Source organism: Paralichthys olivaceus, chromosome 13, assembly GCF_024713975.1.
Source record: "Paralichthys olivaceus isolate ysfri-2021 chromosome 13, ASM2471397v2, whole genome shotgun sequence".
Classification (NCBI taxonomy): domain Eukaryota; kingdom Metazoa; phylum Chordata; class Actinopteri; order Pleuronectiformes; family Paralichthyidae; genus Paralichthys; species Paralichthys olivaceus.
The window spans coordinates 3,479,234-3,493,536 of NC_091105.1; the positions used below are offsets into that span (position 1 = coordinate 3,479,234).

The 14,303-nt window shown below is 43.5% G+C and overlaps 1 protein-coding gene across 1 annotated transcript in view; it reads right to left on the bottom strand.

Moving 5' to 3' along the window:
* The window catches only part of agmo (alkylglycerol monooxygenase), a 39,111-nt gene extending 25,655 nt beyond the window's left edge, over positions 1 to 13,456 (bottom strand). The window contains exons 1-3 of the mRNA XM_069537669.1: positions 13,187 to 13,456; positions 9,432 to 9,562; positions 8,819 to 8,970 (exon numbers count right to left, since the gene is read on the bottom strand). Of these exons, the coding sequence (XP_069393770.1) occupies positions 8,819 to 8,970; positions 9,432 to 9,562; positions 13,187 to 13,297 (394 nt within the window). The 5' untranslated portion in view covers positions 13,298 to 13,456. The remainder of the gene's footprint in view (positions 1 to 8,818; positions 8,971 to 9,431; positions 9,563 to 13,186) is intronic.
* Positions 13,457 to 14,303: the final 847 nt, after the last annotated feature.

The window sequence follows — 14,303 nt, forward strand, 5'->3', positions numbered from 1 at the left end:
CTTTAAACCTATTATCCAACATAATCTACTATCAACTAAATCAACTATTATCAGAACCGAAGCTGTGACATCTTTAATGTTAGAGTGACATTAAGAGAAAAGTCCAACGCAGGTGATGGTTTTAAAGTTTCTGTCTGAACTTGACCCATCTCATCAAGCCTTGCAGATACACTGCTCCCTTCTTTTTTGAGAAATCATTGAAAAACCACATCTCAAACTCGTCCTCTCTCGATGTTTAATAAACTCGTGAAATAGCATCGAGGCCGGCAGTCGCAAAAACCCAGTGGGTCGAAGGTCGGCCGCACCTGAACAAACACACAGCTGAGAAGCGAAGGTGAGCGCTGCGAGAGCGGAGGAGCGCCGCAATCTGTCCAGATGTTTCCCAATCGGTGACACTGAGGTGGAATTCCTTCACAACCCCCGAGGAGCTGAGCAGCGAACACTACCGCAGCACACCTCACTTATTTAACAGGGTTATTGCTGGATTTCAGCAGGTGTGAGAGAGTGAATGTCACAGGGATGTTTTTGGACGTGTGTCACACACAGTGTTAAACGGTGTATTTTGGATGGAGTCGAAATAGAAGCAACAGGATTTTATTTCAAACTTTATTTGCCCTCTCAACACAACTGACAGTCAGTTAGGAGAGGACACAAGGACACGAGAGACGAGAGGTCAAGAACTAAAACTATGACGCTCCTCCCGCTTTGCACCATGGGGGATTCAGAGATGAACTGCCCTGCAAGGAAACATGTTCAGGATAATCCAGCCTTTGTTTGATTCCAACTGCCTGAGTCCTTTCGTTTTTTTCTCCTCACTGGAGTCGAGCTTGGCAGGGTCCAGGACTAAGGGCGGTGAAGATTGATGCTGGTTGTCACTGATAGGAAGTAGGAACTGCTAGGCTTCACTGCAAGCCCATGTCCTCATCTCAAACTCGGCGGGACACTGCATAGTTTGGCAGGGCCTATTCAGGAGGGAAGCCCCGTTAATGGTGAGAACCAATGCCACTGAGTCTCCACGTTCCCAGCAAGAGCGGAGAAACGCTGAGCACGGCACATCCATCTGGCCTCCAGCGAGCCTCCACTCATGGTTTCTCCGGAATAACAAGGAGCTGACGGACAGTTAGGACACTTAGTACAGGACTGACGTCTCAGCGTCACAGCACCGAGCGGCTCCGTCAGCGACAGAGCGATGCACCCGACGTGTCTGAGGGAGAGGCTGCTTCTTCCTGCAGCTGTTCGACAATCAGCTGTGATCCCACGAGGCCACAAACACCTTCTATTGCACTTTAACTTTTTAACTGGGAGATGTGAATTTCTGTCTGTGAAACTCGATGGCTCATGTGTTCAATATACGTATGTTCACATGGTAAATATTCTGTTTATAATTGTATATATTCGTTTTTATTCCATTTATTTATTTGTGTCCTCATTTATAAGTATTGCATGCTACGTATTGTTACTTTACTAGTGTCCCCAGTTATCTTATCTTCAAAATGACAGCATTAGTCACACGCTCAAATCCTTAAATAACTTCTCAGATATATCTTGGAGGACATCAGATAGTTTTGCTTCTAATGACTTCCGCCAATTAAGCAAAAAACTACTGAACGGATTTTTACAAAACTTGGTGGATGGATGAGGCAACAAGGGACGATCCAGGAATATTTTCTGTCTCTCTTTCTTTCACATGGCAAAATTAAGTGTTTTGACATTTCCACCAATTTCCCATATCATGATTTATGGATATTAATACAAAAACATACCAGGCTCATATATATATAAAGAGTTTTTATAATGTTTTAGAAAGTATTTATATAGTAATCTCAAAAATGCATCGCCAGAAAAATCAATTCATTTTCTTTTTTTTCTGGTACATTAGTTCAACTGATGCCTTAAAAACTAAACAAATAAACATTTTGCTGCGGTTTCCTGATGTTATTTTCTTCCAGTGAAACACAGAACCAAGTATTAAACCCTATGCAACAGTAACATGTTACTGCCCCAGTATTCTGTGTATTACAGAGAAGGAGAGGCAGCATGGTGATGTCATAGCCTAACATTTTTCAAATTGAGTTGTTGAATTATATCATGACACATAATCAGGGCCTATATGTCATAATCAGTCAGAGTCGGACTTTAACAGGTTTACGTCCACCTCCTCCCCGTCAGGAGCGGCGCTTGCACAAGTCACATAAACGCAGGAACCAAAGTCCTGTTGAGCCTCGTAAATTCAGCTCCATTATGAGCCTGCGTGTAGAAAGTGCCAATAATTATCAAACTGCACTTTGACTAACGCTGCTGTAGAAAGAACGTATGACTGGACAAAAAGGAAAATAAGCAGCGTGTGTCGACGGAGATCCAAATCAGCTCTTGCACCACTCTCATGAAAAGGTTTTAGAGTTACATCAATCAGCCGCCTCAATCATCACCCTCAGCGACAAAGTCCTGGCACTAACAAGCCGCGTCCTTCATGTGCAGCCCTCCGAGTGGTGGGCTGCCCCGTCACTCACAGAGCTAATGGGCTGTGAACGGCCCTCCAGTGTTTGGACTGGAGGGCTCTTGGATGGGATGCCAACCCAAACATCGAGCGCTGGACTCAGTGGGACGGTCAGCCAACTCCCCTCCACTGCTGCCATACTTCATGCTGTCCACACGGCTCAGTCACACACACTAAACTAAACACACTAACGCCGGTCAGGGCCACTTACAGCTCTCACACAGAGGGGGCAAACACTATGGAGCAGAAAGTGACAGGCGATTCCCAATTGCGAGTTGGTCGTATGTTTGTTTTGTTTGATTGTGAGCGTGATTACACAAAAACATCGGAGTGGATTTTCACAAAACGTTGCAGAGGGATGTGGGATTACTCATAGACGTAGTGTGCACGCTACCAAGTGTCTGTCTAATTTAAATTCTACTCCAAAACGCTTTTAAGTGCTCAGTTGCAAACGGATGGCATTTTATTTTACATTCACTGAGCTCTTTATTAGGAACGCCTGCACCAATCAGCCAATCGTGTGGCAGCAGTGCAGAGAGGAACATCCTGCAGGTGAAGGTTCGGAAGATTCAGTCGATGTTTACTTCAAACATCAGGATGATCTCAGAGACTCTGATATGATGACTGAGTATTTCTGAAACTACCAGTCTGGGATTTTCACACGTCATTCTGTCGAGGAAGAAGAAGAAGATACAGAACGCAAAGTACAGAAACTCAAAATCCATGAAGAAACTGAAGGAAGTAAATTAGGCCAAAAGACACAAAAGGTAAAATATCTGACTCTTTCAGTCTGTTTCCTTCATTTTTCTAAATCCTCCTAAAAATATCCACCTTAATCCTGCATTTCTCACAGTTACAGGAAAAACAATAAGAGAGTAAAATCTAATACGTGGTTACAACAAACTGATAATCGTTGTCTGGTCTTTAGGTCAAAATATGATTTACGATGGGGATTTTATTCCAGACATTACATCTCTTGCCTTTGGGGCACGAGATCTAACTCTGAGCAAAGAGCTCCACTGAAGGAGATATAAGTTTTCCCTCTAAAACATACAACAATCCACATGTGCGGCGTCTCATTCATCCACCATGTTCACACAACAGCAGAGTTTCGTCCTCAGCAGCGTCAGCAGTGGAAACGTTGTCTGTCATCACTGTTGACAGAGGGAAGTCTGTCCGTACAGCGAGCGAAGCACACGAGGGCAGCAGACAGCCGGACTGTGGCCTCTGCTGAGCTCAGCGTCCCCCTCCACCATCATAACACACTCTTCTTTTCTACACTTTCTTTAAGTGCTGCACATACAGGCCCTGCGGACGTTATCCCTCCGTGATGACTGAGTTCAATCAGACCAGACGCTCTCTCAGTAGACGTCCCCCTCCTCTCTCTTTCATCACACCCAGCAGACAGAGAGTGTGAGCTCAGTGACCTATACATCACTGTTGATGTTATCTCTGCCTCCCATGAGGCCTTTCACTTGCGCTCTGCTGCTGCCGTGTGCGAGACCCCCACATCCTGACCAGACCGTACCGACACAACCAGCGAAACCAAGCGGGGGCCCGGATTCTTTTGTCAGCCCCGCAACCTACAACCGCGCCAGGAACTCGCCGTCAGAGCGAAGATTTATGGAGCCCCTCCGCCCTCGACCCCACCACACAGCCAGGAGGAGCTCCTCTTTAAACAATAACATCCACATCAGCTGCGTCTGCTTGGGAATGGAGGACAAGCAGAGGAGTGCTGAGCACATCTGTTTGACTTAACAACTGCTGCTGTCTGCAGGAGGGAAGGGAGGGTGTGCACGAGCCACAGAGGATGTAGTGAGGTGGCAACTGATGTGCTGGAGAGGAAGTCACAGAGCACTGCAGGAGAGGAGAGGACACTGGACCCAGAGCAGAGAGAGGAGAGATCTATCACTCTGTGTATTTACTCTGGTAAATGATAAATAAAATCTAAATGTTGAGAACTAAATCGTTGTTTGTTTAATTTTGCATTTCAGGAATTCCTTCAGAGTACGTATGTGCATCGTCTCTGCCGACCTCAAGTTGACAGAGGGTGTAATGTCATCATCTCATTATTTCATTTCAACAATGCCGTCTTTCTCCATTTCCAACCAGATCAAATTGCCTTAATCTCCTCCACCAACAGCTGACTAATGTTCCACTAAATCAATACCTCAGTGTTCTGCCTCCACACATCACAGTAAAGGAGCAGTGACAGAATTTCACGAGTGGATTCTCTGATGTTTCCTGAGCTATAAGGGTAACAAAGCAGCAGCAGCACTCGGTGTGGTGAGACGACGGCAGCGTAACTCCATTACCTCACATATAATCAGAGTATGGACAGCTGACTTGCTGATTAATGGCTGCAGCCTGGCTGGCATGCCTGGATATAGATGCTGGCTGAGACTAGAGCTGCTATTAGTGGTGCTGGCGATATGAGGTTAGAATAAACAGAATCAACAGGCCTGTCAACAACATGGCCGCATCTGAACCGAGGCCTCCTGCTCACCCAAAACCATCTGGTTCAGAATAGAGGAGTTTTGAATAAATATAGTCCGTCTGACGGTGGAAGAGGAAAAACTTTTTTAGGAATGTTTCTTTTTTTTCCGATTCTTGTGGTTCACCAGGTTATTGAACTAGTGTGTTTGATGCCCTTGAATTCAAAGACCGGTGGTAAATGTTTATACAGGGTCGTGCTATCTCAGAACTTAGAGTTACACATTGAAGCATTCGGTCAATTTACAACTTCAGAACAGAGAGGGCTCAGTAAAGCTCCAGGATATCAGGAAGCTTAGAATTTAGATAAACAAATCCTTCATATGAGTCTGTGTGCACAAAGGTAATTCAAATATAAATAGAAGATGGTGTTTGTCTTCACAGATTCAGTCCACACACTCAGCAAAAGGCCACAGACACAGTCACTAGGATTATTTTACACACTGAACCTTTAGTTTAGCACCTAGAGATGCATGGTTCGGTTCTGGCACTGGTCCCGTTTCAAAAGTATTGATTTAGCACCGGTATCAGAAAAGACTCCATCGATACCAAACCCTTATAGTCGCAGGGTTTTTCTTACACTGCTTGAATATGATCCAGATCTAAACGCCTGCAGACCAGTGCAACTCGCTTTCCTTCCAATCTGCTCATATTTCCCAAGATCACAACGTCTGGCGAGAGCAGAGCCAAGTAGTCACGTCTCGTCAGCGAAGGAGGCATCAGACGACAGGCCGCCTTTCAAAGTACTTTCCACTTAATTATCTTCGAGCTGTTCTCTCATGTGGAAGTCATGAGAGGGGAAACTGAAAAAAAAGGAGGGCCATAAAAAATTCGGTGAAACTGAAATTGATATTTTACACTGGGGCTAATAAGGGCTCGTATTTCCAGGCAGAGGATGTCACTTTTGCCTCTTTTTTGTAGTTTTCTGCAATATTTATAATATTTATAGCTGAAATGTCTTGACAACAGGATTATAGATCCAGTATTTTCATGCACAAACTGGTCAGGGTGTAAAAGTGCACCATGATATGTGCAATGAAACAAGACAGACCCGCGAAAGCATTTGTACATGATAACTTAACACTCATCAAACTGCTGAAAACTCCCGTCTGGCCGCACTCTGCATACGTCTCATACTTTAGTGCTTTATTGTGCAAAACGTCCTTCCCACACACTGGAACATTTTGGTCGAACCTTGCTGTGGAACAAGCCGTAGGTCAAAATATGGTTGACCGAGATGACCTTGGCTGACCAGAGTGAGGAGTGAGGACCTTGTCGTCTCAGTCCTGCGGTCGGAGCGAGCCACGTTCCTTTGGTAACGAGGAAAAAAAAGAAAGAGGCTTATGCTGTACATCCCGAGCGAGCGCTGCGGCCACATCGCAGCAGACAATTATCTGTGACGCCAAAATATTCCATGATAACAACCCCAACGGGCTGGAAGAGGAGGAAATGAAAGTGGAAACTTTCTTTTATTAACTGAGACATAAAAAAAAAAAAGATTCTGCCGTTTAAAGCATAAAAAGAAATCTGACCAAATAAACCAGCATATGTACGAGTGTGAGCGTCACTCCTGTAACTCCAGGAACACACGTCGTTAAATCCTAACTCACTCAATATCACTCAGCAGACATGTTACCATGGTAATTCAAAAAAATAGTCCCACACATGGATCATCTGTGATTATCCTCGGCTCCTCGTGTGGAGTTTTATCAACATGATTCACTGTCACGCTGCTGAGTCATGGTTTAACTTGGCATCACCACAGAGGTGACTCTACATGAGCCACGTGACAGATCAAAAAAACTCATTGACCCTTTTTCTCAGAAAAGAGCAAGTTATTGATTTGGTTTAGTTTTTCTTCTACTCTGTGACAAGACAATCCTCTGAACATAACAAACACTAAAACACTGACGCATGGAAACATACAAGATATTTGCATATTTACAGAAAGTGAAAAATAAATGAATCCCATCCACAAAATTTGGTTAAAGAGACTTTGCCTAATCCTGCAAACTAACAAACGCCACTAAAACCTCTAGATCTGGTTTTTCCTTTTGATCTAAAATGTATGAACTCACTAATTCCAAGCCCCTAAAAAAATCTAATATCTAATATCTCAATAAAATCCACCAACAAAATACTCTGAGAATTCAACTTCAATGTTTAAAACAATACCTGAATATTCACCAGTTTAATGGGTTCTTCTCTGATACCACATCCTTCCAACAAATACTGCGGTAATCCGTCCAGTAGCTTTTGTGCAATCTGTCTAATTTGAACAATAATTTAAATTAATAAATTACACACAGCAATGACAATAAAGTGATTAACTACACATTTAATTAATTTGAGAAAATGTTGATTCATTAATAATAAAAAATAATCATCAGTTATCTCTAAATCATTGTCTCTGGCTGTTGGTAATTTTCCTAAATCCAGTAAATTCACTTCTTGTTATTGTGTTCTAAATAAAGTTCCTCACACAGATAAACGAGCTGCACGATGAAGCAGAATTGCCGAACATGTCCTCTGCCCTGATACAAAAACCGAGCTGTAAAATAGCAGCTTCCTGAGGTGATGTTCTCGGTCACCTCGGAATCATGTCGGGAACTTCTTGGCGAGCTGCAACGCTCATTTTGAAAACACAGCTTCTGTTCAGACAAATTCTAACGTCAACACAGCGGCACTGTACTTTCATTCCACAGTTATGCGGACGCGACGTCGGGCAGCTTGATGTGCCGCTGACACAAATAAACATCAGTGCAGGCCACAAATAAATACCACTTTAAATCCTGTGCGCTGTGATGCAGCTGAGCATCTGGCACGTGCATCAGCCAACACACAAGGAAAGAGTCATTTCTAAAGATGTCCAGCCACTGCTTCAGAAATACAGCACCAGGGACATATTTTTTATTTTTCAGCGTAGTGATGCTGCTGCAGGATGTTGCTGCTTCAGAGCCGTGACTATATACGGCCTGTAGCTGTGACAGCTCCGGGTTCAGACCGCCGTCCTCTGGAGACCACGGCCTCTCACATCTGCACAGCTCCAAACCAGCTGGATGTAACTCAAAAATAATTGCTTCCTCTGCAGCGTCCAGGATAGCATGATGTGTGTGCTATCTTCACGACTCCTCCCTGCAGAGCTGGCGACTAAATCAACATTTTACAGCCATTTATCATCAACTCGCTTTGTAGTTTTCTGTTTCTGTTATCTTAGGGGCAGATGTTTGATTGGTGTTCGATTCGAAACACAAATACGTTGCTCCTCCATTAAGAAAAACAGGAGAGAATCTTTGATGCAACCTAGTTATCCATATTTTGAATGAGGTATAACTGCTTGAAACATACTAAGCATATGTTTGGTCAGTGGAGACGAGGATTATGCTGTAGGAGTGGGTTGAAAAAGTTTCTACTGACATTTTAATACTTTTTCCACCAGGAAAAGTGGTCATTATTCAAATCCTTAGTAACCACCATGAATCCAGGCTGACCACAGCCGCCATGCTCCGTGTAGGAGCGAACTTCAAAAGCCGTCACATGCACCTTTTTAAGCCTAAAGACGTGAGCGTTCCTCCACACGACTGTGATGGATGAGGGCGAGTATCACTTTTGTCATTAAAGGTCGATCTTCTGTCAATTTCCCTTCTTAAACAGTCGAGTGACGCTTACTTGTTTCCAGGTAATACACAGTTCTGAAACCACACAACATCGAAAACACAAGAAAACAAGAGTGTGAAGAACGTTTCAATGAACTGCCCCCCCCCCCCCCCCCCCCGGATCCCTCCACCCCCTGTCCCGTCCGTGTACATCAGTGTCTTGTGTTGGTACCGTGAGCGAAGCGATGGACCCAGTAGTAGCAGAAGTCCACCCCCAGGAACGTGAACCACCAGGTCCAGGCAGAGTCCCAGGGCAGCTCCACCAGTCGGAAGTGGTCCCACACGTACATGTACGCTGTCAGCTCACAGCCTCGCATCAACAACCTGAAGAGAGGGAGGGACAGTCAGAGCTTCACCTCACAGTCTACAGGTTCTATCCTAACAACATAATCTAATGCACAAATCCATTTCTGCTGGTTTAAAGGCTGAAAAGATGATGCTTCATCAGACACGGGTCAAAATGGTTGTAATGAGAATGGGCGGATGTCCCAGGGAGCAGCTGAGAAGACTGTAAGGTTGTAAAGCTGCCTATGTACTGTAGGTGCATATCAGGATCTTGATCATGCTCCTGCAGGGTAAACCCAGAACACGCTGGAGGGATGATGCGTCTCATCCGCAGGAGGAGCTGGAACAGGTTAAAGTGAGAGTGACCGAAATATGATCATCCCCATGAAAAATGGTGCATTCGTAGAGCGTCAGCTTCCATGGTCCCACACCACATGAGCTTTGGTGAGGATGTTCCTTTAAATTAAATCAGTCACAACCTGACCTGCCTCAACACTCACATTGGGAGTCTGGAGATCATTCCAGAAGATATGGAGGTGAGGCCATCGCTGATGGTGACCACCGGGGTTCCTGACTTCAGCGAACCGACCACCAGCTCCAGAACCATCAGCCCCACGAAGAAAGGAGTGGCCTACACACACACACACACACACACACACACACACACAGAGTCATGAATCAGCAATTACAGACTGTGAAAACAAGACAGTTTTGAGTTCACTGTTGCTTTAGTTGTGTTGAGCTGCAGTGTGTTTTGGCAGATGAGCTGAAAGCTTGAAACGCTTTCTTGTCTTGTGATCCGTGATGTTTGCTGCGTTGCCCGAGGCTCGAGCAGCGGGTCTGAAACCACAATGTATTGGCAAATAAGGGATCAAAAACATTTGTCTTAGCAGAGCTGCTCTGGAGGTCGACGTGATCTCAGGGGTTTCAGTTAAACCACGGGGCGAACACAACAACGCACATTTTCACTTTTAACGACGTCGGGGGGAAACCAAACAAACAGAACGAGGGGTGGGATGTTTTACAATTTATAGATAAAATAAATAAAGTCATCTAAGTAAGGTTACGATATAAGTTATTCTGCTTATTCTTCTAAATAATGTAAAAAATGCTGTAACTGTAGCTTTAACTAAATTAGGTCATGAAATTTTCATCAAAATGTTGAGTTCAGCAGATACCTAAATGTAAATCTTAGTGGAAACGCAACAGAATTATAATCCTGACTTTTTTCTAATACCTTCCTAGATATATTCTAGATGGTAATATTTTGTGCTCTAGACTGAAAAGAGTTTCATCTCCATTCAAGACAGAAACGTAATCCATACAGAAAATTGAATCATCCCATTTCATAGTTCTAAATATAAAAATGTGAGGATTAAAAAGGTGCAAATCTACAGTCACTGGATAAAAGCAGGTAAATTAAGGACAAATCCAAGATGTTTTGTCTTTAAAGACATTGTCCTCGCAGGTATTGCACATTTGTATGTCCCATGTAAAACAGTCCCCCTAAATTAAAAACTACATTTTCACAAAACATCTGATTCATAAAGTCCGACATGCATCGAATGTAAGTTCGTTTTTTTTTATTAGAGGCAAACCAACAATGATTAAAAATGACAAAATTCTACTTTCCCCAAGTTGCAAAGGACGGATGAGGTTCAGTAACCGGCTCTGACAAAACAAATGGCGAGCACCAACCAAACAGTCAGTGACAGGCCTCCACTTCTAACTGTGCTGGAAACGTGTAATAACCTCTTAATGGGTCTGTCAAACATGGAGCAAATTAGCGAGGGACGGGGTTAGCGAACGGGTCACGACTGCGACTTCAGCTGCTCTGCTGGTTAGCTTTAGCTCAAAGGCGCTCATAGACCATAAGCCTCGTAACAGGGACACATGGCCCCCGCCAAGAGCGAGGGTGTGACGGGATCGCAGAGGAACACATCTGCAGGTGGGCAGGGAGGAAGTGTGTGTGTGTGTGTGTGTGTGTGTGTGTGTGTGTGTGTGTTTGTGCATATTCACATGTGAAGGCTTCCACTTGAGCATGCAGGTGTGCGACATGGATTTCTGTGTGAATGCATGTGCACGTGCAGAGGCGAGAGCAACTACAGGGACGTGCGATCACACGCAACAGTCCAACATCTGGCAGCAGACCGTAGAGCTGCAGCGAACAAATGGGCCTCGCAGCGCAGGCAGACCTCCTCCGAACCCGCTGAGAGAGAGATTATTTTTCTGGACGCCGGCCTAAACTCCCCCCCCCCCCCCCCCCCCCCCCGTCCCCCCCTCTCCTGGCTAGAGGATAGTTTTACCTCTGCAGCTCCGACTTCTTGACAACTCGGGACAAAATTATTCTGCAGGCTAAGCTCATTCTCATGTGCAAAAAAAAAGCGGAGAAGAGGAAAAAGCTGGCGTCTTAGCACATGCATCTTATTGTCTGCTAGTTTCATACGAACGTTTCTGTCCTTTTTCAGAACTTGCATCCAATGAAAACGTCTTTCCCTTTGTTTTTATCTTTTGACAAATAAACCAAAAATCAAAAAGCCTCCTTCATGCTGCAGCATGTGTGTGACTGTTTGTTGTGGTTTCTAATAATCTTATTTTATTTTCAACCTCATATAGAACATGATGTTTGTGGACCAGATGTCTGCTTTTTTTCCCCAAACAGACTTTTTTTTTTTTTTTAATAAGGTAACGGATGTTGGCTGCAAACATGTCGGCCGCCAAGAAACTTTTATCATTACTGTCTCAGAAATATTTTGTTTGCTTTCGAATCAGCAGAAGAGACCGGGCAACACAAGCTGATAATTCCAAACAAATGCAAAATTTGCAGATTGATTTTTTGTTTTTTCTAATTAATTTGGCCTTTGGGTTCCAAGAGCAACAAATGTGCAGAGTAATTAGTGACACAGCGCAAACTGTAAACAGTGCTGAGTCACAAACGCCGAACACACACCCATACACACTCTTATAACCACTGAGCCCCGCGGCAACAACACATTTGTTTCATCATGTTTGGTAGTGGATTCTAAGGACTCCTGCTGTGAGGGTAATTGTTCTCCTCCCCTGATGTGCCCTGTAAAAACCTCATAACAAACACGTGCTGTTAAACCTGCACCAGACATTCGCCACCATAAAAAAGGCAAATGAGACACAGTAAAGTGACAGAAACAAGTGGGAGGAACCCCGACTGCAGATTTACTGAAGTGTTGCACTTAAATACAGCTGCGACGCCCATGATTTACTTTTCTTTACTTTTAATTTAAGATACAAACATGAAAACTACAGTATAACTGTGTTTTTATATTTCTGTTGAGCCGGGAGATTTAGGACTTTATGTAAAGTTGTCATTATTTCATGGTCATTATGGTCAATGATCGATTGACCTGTAGTGTCTGTTGTCCTGTGAGATGCTGACACCTTGAAGAATGCATTTTTTAAAACTGACCATGACGTCCTGTCTTCATTGTGACTCCTTCATGACAATGATCACAAGACATCATATGATTGTTCTGGTCAATTAAGCTTCAGAATGTCTCTTATATCGCTGACCTTAACCACAACTCACATCTGACCATTCACCTTAAAGTGTTGAAGTTTCATGTTGCAGCTGATCACCCCTCACCTCACCCTCTCCTTCCAAACATGAAGAAGAACCTGTGGTAACTTCAGTTGTCATTAAAACTCAAAGTTTATTTAGTTTGTCCAGTCTGGACTAATGTAAAAAAGATGGCGGCCTCCGTAGAGAGGGTCCCCTCCATGTAAATATAAAGTATTTGAATATAAAGGGTCTTTTCTGGGGTAAAGAAAACTACAATTCATACAATTTAGATGAAATGAACTAATGAAAACATCATGAGGATTATTCTATGTTAAATTTTTGCCAATAGTTCCCTTTAACCTAAATCTGACAACACTGGACCTTTAACCAGAACTCACATCTGATCACTGACTTCATTAGAACCGGGGTTTGTTCCCCACGAGGTTACTGGTCCTGACAAGAACCAGTATATAGACATGCAGGATGTTTCCCAGGTACTGTAGTGAGGACATGTCTGCATGCACAGTCATAATGTAGCACACATGTAATACTGACTGCATCATGTGCAGGAGAAGCATCTCACTGAGTTCATCTCTCAGTGTGATTTCTGCAGCCTCAGAGCGTTAAAGTCTCATAACCTCAATACACACAGGGAACCACCTGAGGACACACACACACACACACACACACACACACACACACACCTGTCATCACACCCACCTGCTGCACATAGTGAGGGACATCCTCCACCCTCTGGAACGAGGACTCGTTCGGTGTGAGCAGGGAGAACATGGCCCGGAACCCCGTGGACATGGTGCCAGTGTCGGACATGAGCAGCCTCCTCCCCGCGGTGCTTCTGCAGGTGAGTCTCTGTTACCTGCGCTGCGCTCCTGTGTGTGTGTGTGTGTGAGCGTGTGTGCGCGTGTGTGTGTGTCCCAGCCTGCAGCTCAGAGTGAGTGTTTGTGTCTGTGTGTCTGTGTGTGTGTGTGTGTAGTGAGGTAGGTCAGTTGTGAAACTCCCCCCATGAGAAAAGTTCTCCTCACAAACAGGAAGTGTTGTTCTCTTAAAGTGGCCGCAGGTTTCTGATCTTTCCCCAGAGACTCAGACTTCAACCTTTGCTCCTGATCCTGGTGTCTGTGTTTCTTCTGTTCACACTTATGCAATGAACCCAAGTTTATTATGAGGGGCAAGTTATTGTAAAGAAATTATATAAAGTACACTAAAAGATAGATGGACAGATATTATATAAAGTATATGTACTGATTCAATAGATAGATATTATATTAAGTATATGTACTGATTCAATAGATAGATTTATAAAGTATAATAAAAGATAGATGGATATGAAGTATACGTACTGATTCAATAGAAAGATAGATAGTATATGAATAGTATACATACTATATAGAAAGTATTTAAATGAGTAAAAGTATACAAGTACAGGCTCTGAAATCTACTTTAAGTCTAAATATGATTATAAAGGTTCCCACTGAAGGTCACGTAATCACAGTAAAGTATTTGTACTTCAGTACTTCTCACCTCTGTATTCATGGTTATAAATCACAGATGTTGGTTTGAGTTCTGTTGAGTTTTAACAGGATTTAGATGTGAAACATGTTTGGGTATAAAAACCCTTTGTTATCATTCTAAGCAGATGTACAGAGTTCAGTGCAGAAACCTCATGTGTGCTCCGGGTCACTGTAAAATCAACAGACGACTCTTCTGTCTACTGTGCATATCTGATTTTCATTATTTATCACAGTGAAGAGTTATGGAATGATTTTATAAAAGTGGGTTATGACCCAAATAATCAAGGGTTTCCAAGAAACAGTTTCTC